At 40.3% G+C, this 20800-nt stretch overlaps 1 protein-coding gene across 2 annotated transcripts; it reads left to right on the plus strand.

Annotated features, from left to right (window-relative positions):
• The first annotated feature begins 575 nt into the window (after positions 1-575).
• Positions 576-15451, plus strand: LOC103705253 (alpha-L-fucosidase 2). 2 transcript variants are annotated; one of them, XM_039127495.1, is made up of 10 exons: positions 576-975; positions 1549-1694; positions 3147-4102; positions 8890-9022; positions 9351-9509; positions 11012-11236; positions 11369-11470; positions 11607-11742; positions 14576-14761; positions 14876-15451. In XM_039127495.1, exons 1-10 carry the CDS (start codon positions 759-761, stop codon positions 14983-14985), a joined length of 2370 nt encoding a protein of 789 aa, XP_038983423.1. In that variant the 5' UTR covers positions 576-758; the 3' UTR covers positions 14986-15451. The 2 variants fall into 2 exon arrangements, with proteins under 2 accessions (XP_038983423.1, XP_038983422.1); XM_039127494.1 differs by having other exon boundaries at positions 577-975; positions 14576-14771.
• Positions 15452-20800: the final 5349 nt, after the last annotated feature.

Genomic DNA, 20800 nt, shown 5'->3' on the forward strand with positions numbered 1-20800 from the left:
AAAGTTTTAATTTTTACAGCTTTAGTTGATTCAATCTATCCAATTGTGTGTGTGTGTGTGTGTGTGTGTGTGTGTGTGTCCCCGTATGTATACGCACACGACTTATGAGTTAGGAAAGCCACGTTCCCTATCATGGGCCACCCATCTACTACAGTACGGCTATGAACCAATCACCGAGATAAAGGATTAGCCTTTGTCTTCTAGGCCGAATTATTAGTCCTTTTTTTAATCTTTTTAAAGGTACTCCCAGCGCGCTACCAGACAACATAGATGCTGCTCGCGGCGCTTAAAAAACACCGACGAGCGACGGGAACGAAGGTCCCAAATCACCTCGGGATACAGCAGTAAAACCCCACCGTTATAGAGCGCACAGACACCCCCACTAGCAAACAGTGGACTTACACGTGGACCATTGAAATCAAACTTTACCTCATACAATGGAACACTCAACTCTAAAACTGGTGTTTCATGTACGGAGGAAAACTGCTAATCCTCACCTCGCAATCACCCCTAAGGACAGGACAATCAGGATTTACGCAGGGGAAAAAAAAAAAAAAAAGGCTCGAATACTTCTGGAAAGCTTAAGGCTAAACAGCTAATCCGGGGCTCTCCTACCCGTCTCTGCCGGCTCCGCTCTTCACGTGAAGACCCCTTCTCCTCCCGCTCCCGTCAGTCTCCGTCGCTTTCCTCCTCTCTCTCTCTCTCTCTCTCCGCCCAATCTCTTTAGCATTTGGTTTTTGGACTCTGTTTCGCTCTCGATGGAGGAGGGCGAGGAGTGGGTTTGGGTGCGACCTCCAACGGAGGCGGACGCGGAGTGGTGGACCGGCGGTGGAGGCGAAACGGAGGACGCGCGGCCGCTCAAGGTCCAGTTCTCGGAGCCGGCGAAGCACTGGACGGACGCCGCTCCCATCGGCAACGGCCGCCTCGGCGCCATGGTGTGGGGCGGCGTAGCCTCCGAGACGCTCCAACTCAACCGTAAACAACCACCATCCACCCCTTCCTTTCTCTTCTTTATTTTATCTAAATCCATCTCAAGAAGATAGAAGGTCGAAATACCACCATCCACCCCTTCCTTTCTCTTCTTTATTTTATCTAAATCCATCTCAAGAAGATAGAAGGTCGAAATGCACCTCTCCGAGATATTAGTTGTCATCGCCATGAATTCATCGTATATTAAATTTTTTGCTCTGCTTTATTATACTGATCGAAGAATATTTGCGAGACGGCAAACAGGTAATTAACTTGAGGTTGTTTCTTTTCAGACTTTAGATTGCTTTATCGGTAAATAGCACTTCCTCTTGACATGTTGAATAATGATTAATGAAATTTTGTATTTAAAGGTGTTCTCTTCTTGTTTTTATCTCGAGGATATCATACAATGTCGCCCGATATTGTCTGATCTCTTTCCACTTTATATATGTGCCGATATAGATCTCTACAAAGAAGCTTCATATTGCTTGATCCCCTGCCCCAAACTTATTTCTTTTTCTTTTTTTTTTGGCATCCAATAATAAAGTTCATGGTGTTCTTATGTGATTTCTCATGTAGATGATACTTTATGGACTGGTGTACCTGGTAACTATACAGACCCAGATGCACCTGCTGTTCTTTCCAAAGTTAGGGAACTTGTTGACAATGGACAATATGCAGAAGCCACCTCAGCAGCTTTTGGCTTGTCTGATCATCCGACAGACGTATGTATGCTAATTTGCTTTCGCACAGCTAAATTTGTGGTTTTCTATGGAAATACACTTATTCTTGCTTGTAGGTCTTGCTTCCTTGTGTGCTGAAATGGTAGTAATAACTATTTGTAAGTCAGTTCCCCATGCAAGTGCTAGCCCTGTTCCCAGAATGAAGGACTTTTAACTACACAGAGGTTTAGAAGAATAGTATCATGCACATCAGCACATGTATGAGAAAGGGTACATTCTCCTAGAACTGGGAAGGGACTCTTGTTGGTCGTCTTTTAGAAATGATTTAAAAATAGTTAGGATTGATGACTACATAATGTTCATTCAAGCCAAGTTATCTATTGAACGGACTAGTATACATTTCTCCATGACAAAAAGGTTGCTGCATGGCACATTCTGCCTGCTTTCATGGATACACTTGATCCAGGAACTTTGAAATCATTGGGTTTATTGGATTGAGATCTCCATTGTTAGACAGGGAGTTATTAATTGCACCCCATGAGACAAATTTTTCCATATAGTCAAGCAAAGATTAAAATAATATGAGAAGTTATATTTCTGTGGTACCATTAAGTAATAATTAAGTTAATCATTATTATAATAGAATGTCTGAAAAGAAACCCCTAAAATACCTCCGACCAATTTTTCCCTAAAAACCAGCCATACTGCAAGTAAAAGAAATTGAATAAATTTGTTCATATGTCCTTTCAACATCAAGGAATACCTCCTTGTGCCACGGTTTAGGATCTCATCTTGCAACAAAACAGTATACAGATTAAGTGGTTCTGTTTTACCAAGATTTCTTAAAATCCAACATCCAAACACCTTAATAAATTTAGAGATAACTATGCTTTATCTATCTTCTCGCTGCTTTTCTTCTCAGGATTGTGAGTTGTGTGTGTGGGAGTCACTTTTCGGGATTGTAGAATCATCTCCATTTTTCTTCATAGATGCGCTAATTCTAATAAAACTGGGAACTTTCATGATCTCTCCTGCTAAAACTGTGCATCTTGCCGCGCAGGAGCTTGTGTCCTAGATTAAACAGAATGGAACTGCATTTTATTGATCTCAGTTCTTTAATATATATTTTACTCCGAGGAAATTGGCTTCTCTCTCTGTCATCTGTCCTGTTTACTTTTTGAAGCAGAACATGTGCCATATACCTGAATTGGTCCATGTTGATGGAATTGACCATCTTCCTGATATTACGGCTAAATTTGCGTTCTAATTTATGTTTGTCTGATCAACATTATGATGCAATTTACATACTTTACATGTCTAGCGGAGTTTATAAAATATGTTTCTGTATTAGTGCTTCAGTTGAATGATGGTCAATAATCAACTTTAGACTACTTGAAAGCTTGCATGATGTGCTAGATAAGGCACAGATTTCAACCTTTCTTGGCTATCATAATTCTCTGCTGAAGTTGTTTTCCTTATTATTTTTAAATGAAGGTATACCAACCTCTTGGCAATATCAATATAAACTTTGGTGACCCTGACGATGCATATATGGCTTATGAAAGAGAACTTGATCTCACTACTGCAACTGTAAATGTCAAGTATACTCTTGGCGACGTAGAATTCACAAGGGAACACTTCTCCTCAAGCCCACATCAAGTGCTTGTGACAAAGATTTCTGCAAACAAATCTGGCTGTTTATCCTTTATAGTATATTTAGACAGTAAATTACACCATCATTCTAGTGCAAATAGCGCGAATCAAATAATCATGGAAGGTAGCTGTCCTGGGAAAAGAATTCCACCAAAAGGAAACGAATCTGAAAATCCAAGTGGAATTAAGTTCTCTGCTATTCTGGAATTACAGATAGGCGGTGATGACGGTAAAGTACAGGTTTTAAATGATAGGAAGTTGAAAGTTGATGGTTCAGACTGGGCTGTATTACTTCTAGCAGCTTCTTCCTCGTTTGAAGGGCCATTCACAAAACCGTCAGATTCTAAGAAGGATCCTACATCAGCATGCTTAAACACATTGTCTTCGGTTAGGAATATGTCTTACTCTCAGCTACTTGCATATCATTTGGACGATTATCAAAATCTTTTTCATCGTGTCACCTTGCAATTGTCCAAGGTATCCAGTGATGCACTCAAAGAAAAAAGATCGGCCTTTTTAAATCAGATCACTGTTCAGAATAGTCCTGCAGCTGATTGTGGTGTGTCAGGATTGGTAAAACTAAACTCATCAAAAGTTTATTCTTCAGCAAAATTAATGGATGGCACTTTCAAATCTACTGCAGAAAGGGTGAAATCTTTTAAAGATGACGAGGATCCATTATTGGTGGAACTTCTATTCCATTATGGCCGTTATTTGCTTATCTCTTGTTCAAGGCCTGGGACCCAGATTGCCAACTTACAAGGAATATGGAATAAGGACATTGAGCCGGCATGGGAGTATGCTCTTCCCTGATAATACTACCTCTATCTTATTTATACTATTTTTTTTTTCCTAAATAATAGCTCAGTGATATATGATGTTGTGGTTTCTTGATACCTTCTCATGTCCATGATTGTTAGTTGATGAGAATTTAGATATGCTAATGTTGTTATTGTTATTGTTACTATTACTACTACTACTTATTGTTATTGTTGTTATTGTTATTGTTATTATTATTATACTCATCATCATCATCATCATTGAGAGAATAGGAGGGAGATCCTCTTGCACTAGAAGGCCCAAATACTTGTGAATGCACCACCCAAGGTTCAAACCCAGAATCTCTAGTTCCTAAGCAAAGGTCATGCCGCCACCGCAACCACCACTGTGAGAATGGAAGGGAGACCGACTTGCACTATAATTACTTGGTCCAAAATACTTAGAAATGCACATCCAAGATTCGAACCCAAAACCCTTGGTTGCTAAGTAGAGAGGTGTGAAGCAGGTGTATGACCATGGGGATGAAGCCCACTTCATAGATATGTTGATGTTATTATACCATCATTATCACAATCATGATCATGATCATGATCATCATCATCATCATCAGAGAGAGGGAGAGAGAGAGAGAGAATGGGAGGGAGACCTACCTATGCTATAATTACCCAGGCCCAAATACTTAGGAATGCAACATCCAAGATTCGAGCACAGAACCTCTAGTTGAAGCAAAGGGATGTGACCATGGGGATAAACTACAATTCACATATATGTTGATGTTATTATATCATTTTTTGGCTCTTTATAGAATGTGCTTAGATAGGCACATCTGTAATCTAAAATCAGAGCTACACATGTAACCATTTAGGTTTCACCACTTTTCTAGAGACATTACAGAATTAAAGCAAATACAGAAAAGGTCACCACAAATTTAGTGAATTGCAAATCAACGTGCTATTGACTAAGCTGGCCAATTGAAGCTTGGCTGCTCAAGCACTTCCATGGGCAATTTTGCTTGTATATTATCTTAAGCACTTACCACTCTAAGAAGCAGGACAGAAACATTTATTACACAAACACCCCCAACTGGTTTAAAGGCTAGAAGCCTAAACCTTAGCTTAAACCCCACCGTCAGACCCTAACCCAAGTCGTGGCCCATGCTTGAAGCTAACCCTTGTACCATATCTCTAGCCAGACGATTAGCTTAAACCCTATCTCCTTTGGCATATGCCTATTTATAGTAAAACTAGCCTGAGTTGTACGAGCCTTGGTCTATGTTATGTGGACACTTCATTATTAAAGTTTTTGAAAGTATTAACACTTTTGGATACTTGAACATAAGGTCTACTGTGTCGGTAGCAGGCACCGTACTGGTTGCCTAGTGGCACGAGTCGGTGCGGGCCATGCCGGGCTCGTACCGAGGGAGGAAACCTATCGGAGCCAAAGAAAGAGAAGAGAAAGAGAGAGTGAGTAGAGGAGGAAAGGAGAAGAAGCGGCGGCGGATGCCGGACCGCCCCCCGCGCCCTCCACTGGCGTCCTCCGCCGCTCCTCCCTCCCTCCCTCCCCCGCTCGCTCTCTCTTTCTCTTTTCCTTCTCCGGTGCTAGCAGCGAACCGTTCAAAGCCCGGTACGGCTCAAAACGGGCAGAACCATTTGGTTCGGGACGGTTCCACATTCCTTGCTTGGACCTAGCTGGATAGGATGTGACATTGTTAGACACTCCGAATTTTCTTGCAGATGCCAGCAAAATGCGATGCCATATGGCACTTCTATCACCCATGTGGGACTTTTAAATTCAAGTGCAAAATGTTGCAAACAAAGTGACATAATGTTTAATAAGTATCATGGTAATGTGAACAGTTTAAGTGAAGTGTCAATAATTTTTATTGTTTTATCAATTTAAGGGTCTTAAGTCTTAACACACCTTATGTGTATGCACATGTGCCTATCTACGTACACACTTGTCTGTGTATAGTGTTTGGCACGTGCGTTGCACATACTTCAATCAAGAAGAGGGAGCAAATGTGTGATGGTGATCAACAATCTTCATAGAAGCATCAGGACTCTAACATTGCTAGAAGCATTAGGACTTTAATATTGTAATAGAAAAGAATTATTGAAAGACCTCAGCTGGCAAGCAAGCTGGACTCTGATGCTTGCTCGATGTATATAGAGAAGAAATGTATACACACTTTCACTAATATGTTTATATTTATATGTACATATGAACATATATGTACATATACCATATGTGTGTGTATATTTATATATGTGTGTGCCTATATGTATGCGTGTCATGCCACCATTCCTGGATGTTTGGAGGATGTCATATATGACACTTGAGGATATGCCGAGTGTCTAGGCAGCACTACCTAGTCTAGACCTATGCATAACCTGAATGATTCATTAGGAAGGGAGGAAAGGGGGGAGAGAGAGAGAGGAGGAGGGTTGCTGTGGAAGTGAGGGGAGAGAGATATAGAGAGATGGAGAGAGAGACGGGGGAGAAGAGAAAATCCTTAATCGAATACTTGGAGAGGGAGGGGGAGAGATAGAGACCCTAACCTAAACCCTGGGTGGGAGGGGGAGGGAGGGGGGAGGGAGGAAGGAGCGGGAGGTAGAGAGAGGAGCGGGACTCACCCGTCGGGAGAGAAAGGAGCGGCCAGAGGAGGCTTCATGAGGATGTTGAGAGAGAGAAGCTACCGAAGGAGGCCTCTGAGGGCATTAGGAGAGAGAGGAGCAGCTGGAAAGGTTACATTGGGGCGTCTTGTGAGAGGAGCGATCCCACACATCGGGAGGGGGAGAGATGAGGCTCGCATATTCAGGAGGTGGACAGACAAGCCTTGACTTAACTTGTGGGCTTATATCCTGAATGCCGATAATTGATCGATTTAGTTAGGTACACCCGAACCATCCTGTTCGGCATGGTTCGGCAATCCTTGGCTGTTCCTATTGGCCATGCTTAAATCAAACTATAATGCTCCACCCTTCCGCTAATATAAAGGCCAATGTAGTCATGATGACACTTAGAATTTGCTAATAAGCCCTTCATTCATCTTACTTTATGGGCCAACCTCATCAAGAACCAAGGTTTCTAGTGTTCTACATCGCCTGGTGCATGGCTTATCATACTAACCTTGTGCCGTACAGTACAGTATGAAGGCTTGATGTGGCACTGTACCAACTCATGATTTAGCTACTATGGTGACTCTAGCAACATACCATGTATCAATATAGGGGCATTATTTTACTGACCCAATCAATACCATTAAGGTATTGGTATGGTCTCCGGTACTGAGATTTGAAAACCTTGTTGGAAACCATACCAAAAAGCTAGTAACATGCCAATAATACTAGCAGTTTGGTCTTTTCTCAGATCCACAAAATTAAATGACTTGGTTTTCACTCTATATATAAGCCACTTCCACACCAAACTCACCTCCTACAAGGTTCAGTTGCCTACACAAAACTCTTCATGTCTGAACCTACATTATCATCCTATACGGAAACAAAGCCATCGGCAAAACCTCATAACCAGATTATCTCACTGTATATAGTCCAACCATTCCAAAATGCAAATTATAATCATTTCAATTTTCCATAACTAGGCAGGAGATTCCATTGGCCTGGTTCTAGGAAAAGTAAATGAGAGCTAGTTAGACCTCTATTTTGGAAAATCAAGGATCTATGTATCTATATGTGCTGGTTCTTGTTTTAAGTAGATATTCTGCTTCATCAAGTAATTCCTATTGTGAAGTAATGGAACAAAGATTACCAAGAAAATGAAGAGAGAGAAGAATTGACTTCTTTATAATTGAAACTACTTTGGAATTAAAATCAACTATAGTAAACCTGATGTCTTGATGGTTGACAGAGTTAGTTGGCCTTGTATGAAGATAATGATATGCACAACTAGAGCTGGAAAAAAAAATCTTCCCATGCAAAAATGGTTTACCAATAAAAAGGTTGTCACACTATAACAATAGGAGTTTGAGCAACTCACTTTCATGAAATATCATATACAAGAAAAAAGACCTCTGCAGCTATGTTCTACTATTATTTGTTGCCCTTGATTATTGATGAATATTGATCGCAAGACAAACAAATTACCCTTTATAATGGAGGGACATTTTGATATTTCTGCATATTATGGAATTCTTTAATTCCATTTTATCTTAAGAACTCATAGGTAACCTTTCATGAGTGTCCTCCCAAAGGATTCAATGTTGAGAAGTAAGAAAATTCTCTTGATACAATGAAATATAACCGGGCGGTTCAGCTGGGTTCGGGTTAGTTTAGGCCAGTTCAGGCCCTGAAACAAGTTGACCCCTCGTTTCATGCCAATTCCAACATGGTACTGGCCCGGTTCGGGGCAGTACAGCAGATGCTGGTATAAGCTCAAATTACTCCCAAACAATAAAGGAACAGGTTTGGCTCATCTTGTGCTAAAATGACCACTGAGGCACATAGAGTAGGAATTTTAAGAAATTTTCAAAGGTCTACGTAAGTCTGTGACTAGTTTTTGTGCATTTGTATCAGAGTACCGTACTCCTTTACTTATTTATTTATTTTCTGTAATATCTTCATATCTATTGTATCTATATCCACTTTTTGGCATATGCTGCTAGGAAGTATGAGCCTATGACTCACTTAGTGAGCACCTCTTCTAATTTTAGATTGAACTTTTAGTGATGTATGATGCTTTGACCATAGAAGCATGGGTGTATAGTGAGAAACAAATGCACGTAATTTCTATGCATGGCATTGTGTTGTTTAAAATAGAAAAGCTGACTGTTGTTTTTCTTCTTCAGTGCAGCTCCTCACTTAAACATCAATCTGCAAATGAACTATTGGCCATCCCTTTCTTGCAACCTTAGCGAATGTCAGGAACCCTTATTTGATTTCCTTGTTCCTCTTGCAGTCAATGGGAGTAAAACTGCGAAAGTAAGATGTTGTTCATGCTTGACTTATCTTCAAATAATGTATCTCCTAGTAAATTGTATGGACTCAAAATTCCCAGAAGTAGCAAAAAGTTTGTAGCAACAGGTATACACCAAAGAATTTTGCTGTGTGGAAAATTTCCACATCAGTTTACAACTTGGTAGTAAGTAAAGCATGGCAGAGTTTTGAGTATAATTAATGATTAGTGGTTAACCTACTACTCCAAAATAATTGCATGGACATTATTATTATTTAACGTTTTATATACATTATCTCTTGTTTAATGGTTGTTAATATATTGATTGTTAAATATCTTTCATAATGCTTACAGGTCAATTATGAAACAAGTGGTTGGGTGGCACATCACGTCTCAGACATATGGGCAAAAACATCACCGCACCGTGGTGACCCTGTGTGGGCTTTATGGCCAATGGGTGGAGCTTGGCTTTGTACACATCTATGGGAACATTATAGTTTCACTTTGGATAAGGTATTTAATATAAACACATTCTTTTGTTATATTATTGGACTGTTAGCATGCATTACCATTGTAGTATCTGATATTCCCAGCAAAATCTACTATTTGCAAGATCTAAAATCGCAATCATATGGTACTGCCGACCCCATTTCATGAATTGTGCCATCCCATATCAACATGGGGCATCATCAGCTAGTTCCACAAACCATGTGTAACAACTTAGAATCTCATCCAAAAAGGCTAGCTAGAAGGTATTATTTGGGTTTCTTGGCCATGTGTAAGTACTGAAGATTATTCTAGTGCATAGCCGATGTAGGACTAAATACACACTTGCATGAGTCCTCACATGCTCCTCTTATTTTTAAGCTCCGATGTCTTTGCCAGGCTAAGGATCTAAATCCATTCACGAAACCAAGATCAACTCATGGTTAACCTAAATGGGCTTATGCTGCAGTGTTTCCTAGTCCATATAGGCATGGGCTGGGTCGGCTTAGATACTATTTGTAACAACCTAGGACTTCACCCAGAAAGGCTCCCTGAAAGGTGTTATTTGGGTTCTTTGGTTCTATATAAGTACCCAAGATCTACCCAATGCTTAGCCGATGTGGGACTAAATATATGTCCGCGTGGATGCTCACACGATGAGGAGATAGTGGAGGGGGGGTGTTGTATTGCATCTCATACTGAACTAGTACATGAACAATACGGGGTTGATGTGTGAGATTTCAAAACTTATTTTTTTGAACATGTGTTTACTCTTGAAGTTTCAATTTCCTTTTCCAAGTAGGCAAAATTGGCTATAGAATGTGGACTTCATATCTAGAATCCTGGTGTGCTCTTCATTTCCCTTGATATTATAATACCTTTATTTCTTTCTTGTTTCTTTCTTTCTTTCACCACCAAATAATTTTAGTTAGACATCAAAGTTTGGCCATGTAAATACCTGATAGGTCTATTTTGCATCAATGTCTTACAAAATTCACATCCTGAGCTACTGTTCGACAGAAAATATACAGTTCCCATAAATTATTTGATTAAAGTACAAGGATGATGTTTTGGTGATTCGAATGCTTGTAATTGGAACAAATTGGTCCCGATTTTATTATTTTATTGTGATCTCTGGAACAATATGCAAAATCTAAAGCCGTTCTTATGTTGTGCATAGTTTCCTCCTAGATCTCAGCCATGACACAATCTACTAAACAATGTTAAAAAATGACATCATTTCTAATCCGATGATGTTTGAATAAGTTCATTGCCATTTTTCATTATGTTTTTTTTTTTCCATGAGTCCCAATGCTTAAAGGAGGTTCAGTGGGTACATGCATGTCCTTTTTCCCTGGGAAAAGGACTGGAGAACTGGAAAAGACCGTCGTATCTTAGAGAATGCCTACAGTAACTAAAGTGAAAAGGCCAGGCCAATAAAATATTTTTCTTAGAGTTTCCTCGCCGATTTGATTGCTTTTCTTTTAATAGAAGATTAAAGAGGCTTACTAACTTTATTTTGTGTTTAGGGCTTTCTAGAGAATAAAGCATACCCTCTGTTGGTGGGATGTGCTTCCTTTCTGTTGGACTGGTTAATTGAAGGACATGGGGGATATTTGGAAACCAATCCTTCTACTTCTCCAGAACATTCTTTTATTGCTCCAGATGGGAAGACTGCAAGTGTCAGCTATTCATCGACTATGGATATGGCCATTATAAAAGAAGTATTTTCTGCAGTTATTTCATCTGCTGAGGTGACTTAAAGCTTAATCTTGGCTGGCTAGACATCTATATGCTTTGTTAACCTCCTTATTTATCAAATCAGATTCTTACTGCTTTTTTAAATATCTTATACAAGAAGTTATTCAAATTGTTTATGAATTTAGGTCTTGGGGAGATCCAATGGTGATTTTATCAAGCAGATCAAGAAGGCACTATCAAGGTTGCCCCCAACAAAAATAGCTAGAGATGGTTCGATCATGGAATGGGTGAGAGGATACTTTACTTCATTAGTTTTTGATTACTAATTCTTTTTACTCCGTGGCTCTTTACAATGTCCTATTTTAGTTTTGTTGCCTGTTTTGTGGTAGCCTTAAAATTTTTATATATTTATATATACGGCAGGCACAAGATTTTGAGGATCCAGAGGTGCATCATCGACATTTGTCACACTTATTTGGTCTTTTCCCAGGACATACAATAACAATTGAGAAAACAACTGATTTGTGCAAAGCTGCTGGCAACAGCCTTTACAAAAGAGGTTTGTGGAAGAAATATATAAGAAAGATTCGTTCAATTATGTGCATTTTGTATGATAAACACCTACAAAATTTTAGAATTATCTTTTGATGCTAAAATGGACTAAATCTCTGATCAACCAAGACAGTTTTTTTTTTGATTGATCAATTATGTCTAAATTTGGTTACTTGCTATATAATCTGGCTGTAAGCAACGCTAAACATGTTAATTATCTGTAGGATTTTCAGAACTCTATTTGCAAACTGATGCCTGGCCCACCATCACAGATGATATCTGCAATCTAAAGAATCCATAAACCACATTTTGAAAAGACTAGTGGTTCGGCCAGGGTAATGATTATATGCTGGTAATTAATTTGATGACTGCAGCGGAAGCAAAAAAAAAAAGGAAAACAAGAACTTAATTAAAACACATTAATTCAGAAAGAGGGAAGAGACTAGGACCAGGGCCCCTTTTCCTTCACATGTGGAAATCCTAATGAAAATTTCTTTTTTATCGTGCAAACTCTAAAAAATCATTAGTATGGTCCAAGGTTTGCTGTGTCTGTACTGGAGCCCGTATCGGTCGGTTGGCAGCATGATTCGATACGCCCCTGTGCTGGCCCGTACCGACATAGCAGGGAGGGGGAGGGAGACCAGGAGAGAGGAAAAGAGAGAGAAAGGGGGGAGGAAGGGAGAGGGTGAGGGAGGGGCGGCTGCCGGAGGGCAGGAGCAAGGGTTCCGCCAACGAAACAGGGGTCCGGAGGGCGGAGCCTTTGCTCCGGCCTTTTGGAGGCCTCCAGTGGCCCTCTCTCTCCCTTCCTCCCCCCCTCTCTCTCTTCCTCTCTTTCATTCTCCCTATCCCCCTCCTGCCGGTTTGCCATTTTGAATGCCGGAACCGTTCTGGTCCGCCGCCGGCACAGCTCGGTATACTCCGAATCGGGCGGTTCAGGACAGTTCCAGATTTCTTGGTACGGTCTCATGATTTATTGGCCAGCCAAAAGAGAGCCCTTGATGGACTCCAAGGAGAACCAAATGCATCTAGTCTTTAGGGAAACTACTAGAGATAAGGAGAGATATTGAGAGAATCCTCTTGCTAGGCTCTATTTGGTTTCTGAGGAATGGAAAGATGAACAATAAGTTTACTCTGGTTGAAAACACAAGAAAAATGGGGGTTTTCTATTATTTCGTTGCACTAAGAAAATCAAAGTGAAAGTTATAGACAAAAGCTTTTATCTTGTTTTGTTGGTTTTGGATTGACATTGTTGTTGCACTAAGAAAATCAAAGTGAAAGTTATAGAGAAAAGTGAAAGTATTTTTTCAAAATTGCTACCTTTGGAAAAGGAAAAACTAATGGTTGTAAAAGAAAATTTTTGACCCTATAGACTCTCTTTCTGAAAGTTCTCTTGGCTACCAAACATTGGAAAACGATATTTCAATGTAATAAACTCTTCTCTTTATGGGCTGCTTTATAGGCCCAAATAGGGCCTCTGCTGGCCCATAAGACAACCTTTTTCACTTGTAGGGTGATCGCGACAACTGTATGACAGAACTGATGTATGAATAATAGTATATCGATATTCCAAAACCAAATTACTTCTTATTCTGATACACAATAGAGTTACAGATTGTTCCTCAGTAATTTCTAAGTTTCTGCAGGCACTTCATCAATAAATTAGGATAAATCTCATCTAGGTTTCATAAAAGAGTAAAATGTTGCTGGGCAAAAAACAGATACAAGTTGCACAAACCAGGTCAACAAAACTATTGCAAGCCACTGTATCTCAGACTGATGATGGTATTGGTTGTGATTTCTAGCATCTTGTTACATTACTATCAACAATCGAGGTAACTTGATATTATTGGGCTTTCTCCTTTCTTGACATCACGTGCAAATGGCTTCACGTGGCCCCACAAACCAGCTCCCTGGTGTCCTACACCTTCCCACTTTATGTCACACATTGCTTTTAGGCTCTCTGCTTATAAAATATAGTGCATGCTCTCATTTTCCTACATTAGTCTCACGTTTAAATTGTTTCTTTATTTGTCATATTTTGACAATTTTCTATTTGTCTGTGACTGGCTCCGAATTCACTAGCCACTGGCTGATTATGAGAATGTCTTCCTGCTGTCTGTTGGCTATGATAAAATGAAGATTTGGATGCTGCCAAGAGAAAATTAGACATCTTACTGCATTTTACTTCTGAGTTTTCTCCGAGGAATAGATTAGCATGGAGGGTCTGATTCATTTATCATTTACTATTAAATGTTGTGTGAATTCTAATGAAAACACTGATTTTTGTTATGCACCCCAAGGAGAGGGATGGGACTCTGAAACAACCCCAAACAAATGGTATCATTGTTAATAAAAACGTACAGACTTAAGACCACATACATGGATGATGGGTAAGAAAGATGAGTTTCTTAGCTAAGAATGAAGTGCGGCATGATCAATAAATGTCAAAGTACTAATATTTCCTGATGGTCTAAATACATGAAGACAATCATTTGGTCTATCTTAATAAAACTAATAAATAAGAAAATAACAAGCTTAAAAGATGCATTTGCACGGCATAGGATGTTGGCCTTTCCATGGTCTAGCTTGAGAGATGAAGGAAAATAAACCTCACCACGTTTATTCAGCATGCCTTTTTAGGCCTCTATTTTACATAGTAGCACACCAAATTAAATGTAGTTCTCATTACTAGGATTCCTCATATTGATCATGTTGGTAAGCCAGCCTGCAAAATTCTCAACAAGCCTAGCTTTCTAGGTATCTTGAGAGTGCAACTGAATGCAGACATCTAAATTTTCACTTAATGCCTGTTTTGACTAATGTTTCATTGGCTTTTCCAGGGGATGCCGGCCCAGCGTGGTCAACCACATGGAAGATGGCTTTGTGGGCTCGCCTTCACAACAGCGAACATGCATACAAACTGGTCAGGCAGTTGATCAACTTGGTAGATCCTGATCATGAAATTTCTTTTGAAGGAGGGTTGTATAGTAACTTGTTCACAGCACACCCTCCATTCCAGATTGATGGTAATTTCGGGTAAATCATGTGATTCCATACCAACTTTCAACATATTGATGAACTTTTTCAGCAGAAGGCCAAATTTTCATCCTTGCCAACTAGTTTTGATACTCTCTTTTCAGTTTCACTGCAGCAATTGCAGAAATGCTTGTCCAGAGCACGGAGCATGATCTCTATTTACTCCCAGCTCTCCCACGAGAAAAGTGGGCTGAAGGTTGTGCTAAGGGGTTGAAGGCCAGGGGCAATGTAACAGTTAATGTCTGCTGGAAGAAAGGGGAACTTCATGAAGCCTGCTTTTGGTCTAAGAACCAAAACAGTCTCAAAAGATTGCATTATAGGGGTACTGTCGCCACTGTTACATTATCCCATGGAAACATCTACAGATTCAATAAGCACCTAAAATGGGTGAAGACCTGCTCCTTGCAAGAAGGAACATTTCTTTGACTATCTGCTATTTTAGATGGGTCTACCAAAAAGCAGTAGTTTCTCAAGATCATCAACCAAGGAGCTTCCTTTTCTTACCTTCAATTTTAGTCAGCCAAATACTTTCGTCTTTGATATCAACTTTCCATCTTACATGTTTAATAGAAACTGTTACGGAAGGAGCGGTAAAGAGATACCATTGGAGTCACTAGATTTTTCTTCTGGTAAGTTATAAAGGGACCTGACTAATGGAATCATGCAATTCCTCATTAGAATGTGCTGGTATTTTGTTTATTTATTTTCTAACTGTTTTGAATGCAATAGGGAAGCAGAGCAGGAGAATCCTTAAACAATGAAGAGACTAGAAAAATGGGGTCATTACAGGCCCATCAGAAGCATGCTGCTAAGATTTGACAGGAATGGCATGTTAATTTAGATGTAAAATAAGTTTTTTTTTTTTTTTATAAAAAAAGTATGATGCCGAACACCTTGGTGGATAATCATCTCGTTGATATGATAGATGGGAAAACTTAAAAAGGATCTAGGATTTTTTTAAAATTTTTGCCGATTTTTAAGATGGAGATATTGAACTTATGGCCGGTATGGTAAATTGGAGATTGGCAATTAGTTTTATTTGAGTAGTTCCGGTCGATTAAAGCAATAAAAAATAAGCAAGAATTTTTTTAAATCATCATTGGTGAGGCAATCAATCTCTTTTTTTATGGTTGACCGGCAAAGCAAAGACTAGCAACCTGCGGCATTGCTCATTGAGGAGTTCGTTATCAATTAGGTAATCAGAGAAAATCAAGATGAATGAGTGAACTAAATTTGATTGACCAAATTGAATAAATAATAGGCTGAGATCATATTGTTCATTGGGAATTAAAGAGAGGAAAACGAGTAGGCACCGAATGAATAATTTTTGTTTCTTGTTATCGTGGAATTTGTTGTCACGATGGATCGCCTTTATGAGGTCAACAAACCCGTACTATTATAAGAACCTTCCGTGAGCAAGCGAGCAAATTTGAAAATGAAAAAAAAGCTACCAAAAATTTTTGGTTGTTAATTATTTATTTTAAAAATAGTTAACTTAGAAACTTATTTAAGAGAGTAAATTCACGTTTTAAAATGTATTGGCCAATATGTTTTTATAGGACTGGCTGATATCTTAAGCTTTACCAATTTATAGTAATGTAGTTAATAAGGGTCAAGATTTTCTATATGTTGCATCAATACAGGTTGAGATTTTGCCCAAGATAAAAGTATTGATGCAAAACCAATTAAAAATTTTCTTTCAAGCTCCATAGCATTTGCTATAATCTATACCTAATACTAATAATACCTTTTGTACATGAGAAGTGTAACTAGCAGGGATTAGTGTAACATGAGAAGTGTGATAAGGGAGGTGGTTCGATGTCGAGTTGTCGAATCGGCGATAGATTGATTTTGGGGATTTTAAGGAACACCGATACCTAAAGTATTTTTCCCGAAAAAAAATACTAGGGAAACCAAATTACTGAATCTTATCGGCAAGGTTTTTTCAAGAGCACTCAGTCTCCAGCATTTGAAAGAAAGAGAACATCCTCACCCCATTCGTAAAACCCTAATGCCTGAGTGCTTGGTGCAATGAATGCCAACTGTTTCGAAGCAACTACTTCAAACACAATATTCCATAAATCATTATAGAGCTAGATGGTACCACTAATGAGTCAGGTCTGTGTTTCTGCTAGCCTAGTATTGAGCATGTTGGACTCCTTGGATTTACACATTTAACCCAAATTTTATCCATCCAAGAATTGGTCACATTCAAGTTCGGGTTGGACTGAGTTAGGAAGGAGTTGGCTTTAGGTCCGACTTGGGACTACACCATTTTTCTGAATGCTCGTCTCCTTCATGCCCTTTAAAGTAACTGTTCTTCAGTTTTCATTTTTTTTCAAAACTTAAAGTTTGTTTCTCCTTTTTTTGTTGAACACCAAAAATTTAAAACTCGTCTGGTGAATAAGGTTACAATGGTGGAGACGGTGGTGATGTTGGCAGGCAGCATTAGGTGGTGTTGGTTGGCAGGCAGCATTAGGTTGGGTGGTTCTATATACACCCCCCCTATTGCTCAGGACACCCCCCAAAAATTAAAAAAAAATTAAATACTCTCTACACCCCCCCATTTGCTAAGGACACCCCTAAAAAATTAAAAATACCTAAATTACCCCCCACCCTCCCCACCCCCTCACCTAAATTGCTCTCTACACCCCCCAAACCCCCCCCCCCCACCCCGCTCTTCCCCTCCAAAACACCCGTAACCCTTCCGCCCAAAAAACCAGCCTCAAGCACCTCGCCGGCGGCCAAACCCCCTCCGTCTCCCCCTTCTCCCTCTCGTCGCCGGTCGGTGCAGTGCACCTCGCCAACGCCCAAAACCCCCCCGTTCCCCCTTCTCCCTCTCGTCGCCGGCATTCTCCCGATCTCCGACCACCTCGCCGGCTTCTCCCGGAACCACCTCCCCGGCCATCTCCCGAGCAACGAGCACCTCGCCGGCGCCTCCATCACCACCTCGAGGTAGCTCCCCCCCCCCCCCCCCGCCGCCTCCAGTGCTCCGTTCGGCACTAGATCGCCGAACAGAACCCTTCTGTTCGGCTGAACAGTGCCGAACAGAAGCCCTCTGTTCGGCAACCCGCAACCGAACAGAAGCCCTCTGTTCGGCAACCCGCAACCGAACAGAAGGCTTCTGTTCGGCTGCACGGTGCCGAACAGAAGGCTTCTGGTGCCAAATCGCGTGCCGTGCTGAATTTTGTGCCGAATATTTATGTATGCAATTGAATTATTTTCTTTGATATAGCCTAACATTGAATTTCTATATTTTCAGACATGGATCCCCGTCCCGCCAGAGTTAGACCTACGGCGTCAGCTAGGAGACGTCGTGCTAGGATTGCTTCTCCCGAGCCTGCTCATATGCCATCGGACTCTCCTGAGTCAGAGCATGATGATATGCCCGCTAGGGGCGAAGACGATGAGTCCGTTGTAGATAGTCTTGATAGTCGTAACATTGAGGGCATCTCTTTCCTTCAATGTGGATAATATGTCCTTTGGACGAACCAAACTCTTCGACATATCCACTAACAATTCCGTCTCCTGCTCAGATAATCTCCCTGCATATGAGTGCCCCTCCAGATTCTCTGCAGCGGGATGATTGTGCACTCCACATACGACCAGTAATATCCAATCATCCGCAGTATCCAATTTCTTTCCTCTTAATGCAAAAGGGCATCCACACTTCTTTGTCCCACAGGCAGTCTTTATTCGCTTTTCTTTTTTGGTTCGGTACGTCCCACCCCTCTCACAACCTAACGTAATTCTGGGTTTCTTAGAAATGGTACCTGCATCAGATGATTTGATTACAACAACAAAACCATTTCGCCTCCCAGCTTCACGACACCAATTACACAAGTTCTCTCTACTCTTGAAGATCTATACATTAAACAATTTATGTAAGTACACAGTTGTAAAAATAGCTCGCTAAACTAATACAAAATTGCACAATACATTATAATACCTCGTAAGTTGTAAATTCGCTTGTGTAATCCAGTACAAATTCTGATCCAATTATACTCGATAAGGTTGTAGCATAGCCCTACATATAAAATAATTTATCACCAAGAATTAATGAATCAGAGGATCTGTTCGGCACAAAATTCAGCACGGCACGCGATTTGGCACCAGAAGCCTTCTGTTCGGCTGCAGAGTGCCGAACAGAAGGCTTCTGTTCGGCTGCACAGAGCCGGACAAAACCCTTCTGTTCGGCACTGTGCAGCCGAACAGAAGGCTTCTGTTCGGCACCGTGCAGCCGAACAGAAGGCTTCTGTTCGGTTGAGGGTTGCCGAACAGAAGGCTTCTGTTCGGCACTGTTCAGCCGAACAGAAGCCTTTTGTTCGGCGATCCAGTGCCGAACGGAGCACGAACCGTGAAAAAAAAAAATTCGAAACAAGGTGGAACACGTACCTTTGCGGCCGATTCTTCGTCCCAAATCACTAGTTGCTTGTCCATGCTTCGAATGGGGCTTAAATCTCCTTCAAAGATCGCCTAAACGATGTAAATGGATCGAGGGGTTTAAGGGGGGTTTGAGGGGGGGTTTTTTTTTTTCTTTTCAAAACGAAACGGAGGAGGAGGAAGGGGGGGGGTATGAGAAAATTTCAAGGGCAATATGGTAATTACACTAAAGGTTAGTTTGGGTATTTTTTTTTTGGTTTTTGGGGGGTGTCCTGAGCAATAGGGGGGGTGTATATAGAACTACCCCATTAGGTTCCATGTTTTTGAAATAAAAACTGAAATATGAAACCATGCCAAACGTGTGTAAAACTATTCTCTAATATCATAGTCCCAAGGGACAACTAATAAACTTGATATAGGAAACATAGGGAGTATAAGGGTAAAACAAACATTATATACAAGGTAAACTTCATGGTTTGGATTCAGTTTAGACTTGGGCAAGGTTAACGCAAAATATGACCTGGTGAGATCAAGGAGGCATTTAGTCGAACCAAACCATAACCCAAAATGTCATATGAACTCATACCTAACCAGTAGACCTACAAGTCAGATTGCGGTCGGAGTCGGTTATCATGCACCTACTTCTACAGCCATCTATAGCCTTAACCTTCTTGAAATCCCTTTTACTTTGAGCCTGAGCACAACAAGCCTCTACCACTCCTTCCCGACATCTAATATTAAATGATAAAATCCAAATATCTAACTTCTTTTCTTCTAGCTAACATAATTACTGAACTCCAGCACTAATCCTTCATCCATGCACACTCTTGGCCTATCCTAATATCCAATGCACTCCAACATTTATAACATTTCACAGAATACAACTACACTTTTAGAAATCCCTTCATAGTTCATAGCCTCTGTAGACGAATGTACATCATCTTCTTCGCCATCCTCACCCTTCATCCTAGAAGATACAATCCTACTCATACACCCATCATATCCTAATCCTCTTCTCCTAGTTAATTCTTCACACGGGGGATAAACCGAGTCTCAGAAAAGAGATCATTCTCTTCTTTCCTCCAGACTTTTTCACTCCGTTAAAATTCTTAGAGCCTTTTCCCCCTCCATTAAAAAAGGGAAGGAGAAAAAAAAAATTAAAAAGGAAACTTAGCACCATTACATATAACACGTATTTTCAGAACATGAGGTTCCCAACAACCTTTTCAAGAATCCTCTACTTTATCCTTACCCTAGTATCAAAGAAGAAAACTCCATTAGAAAAAGAAAACAAAATCCACCCAGTTAGAGCCTGAGAGTAGGACTCTTTAGTTTAGGGGCTGAGCTTCTTTTCAAGCCTACCGAAAAAGATCTTCCTTAGTGTTGGCAATGTATAAATGCAGTTATACCTTTGTGCTCTTCATCTTTTTCATTTTACTTGCCTTGCTTTCATGTTCTTTATTTCATGCTTTCTTTCCTGCTTGTGTCAACTTATTTACTTTCTGGTGTTCCTAGGTTTACTAATCTCCTACTGAACAATCAATTGTGAGTACTAAGCAGATTCAAATTTACCTGTGATGATGTATAGTCATGCTTGTATGAACATTGTTTACATTAATAGAAGCGGCACGATAACAACCAACCTG

This window comes from Phoenix dactylifera, chromosome 6 (assembly GCF_009389715.1).
Source record: "Phoenix dactylifera cultivar Barhee BC4 chromosome 6, palm_55x_up_171113_PBpolish2nd_filt_p, whole genome shotgun sequence".
NCBI classification, from domain to species: Eukaryota; Viridiplantae; Streptophyta; class Magnoliopsida; order Arecales; family Arecaceae; genus Phoenix; species Phoenix dactylifera.

What these genes read in the sequence shown, in the direction of transcription:
- LOC103705253 (XM_039127494.1), top strand. Translation starts at nt 759, where the DNA reads ATGGAGGAGGGCGAGGAGTGGGTTTGGGTGCGACCTCCAACGGAGGCG. An exon ending in GACATTGAGCCGGCATGGGA is followed by an intron (nt 4,103 to 8,889) that starts GTATGCTCTTCC and finishes TTTCTTCTTCAG; the next exon opens with TGCAGCTCCTCACTTAAACA. An exon ending in CAACAGCCTTTACAAAAGAG is followed by an intron (nt 11,743 to 14,575) that starts GTTTGTGGAAGA and finishes TGGCTTTTCCAG; the next exon opens with GGGATGCCGGCCCAGCGTGG.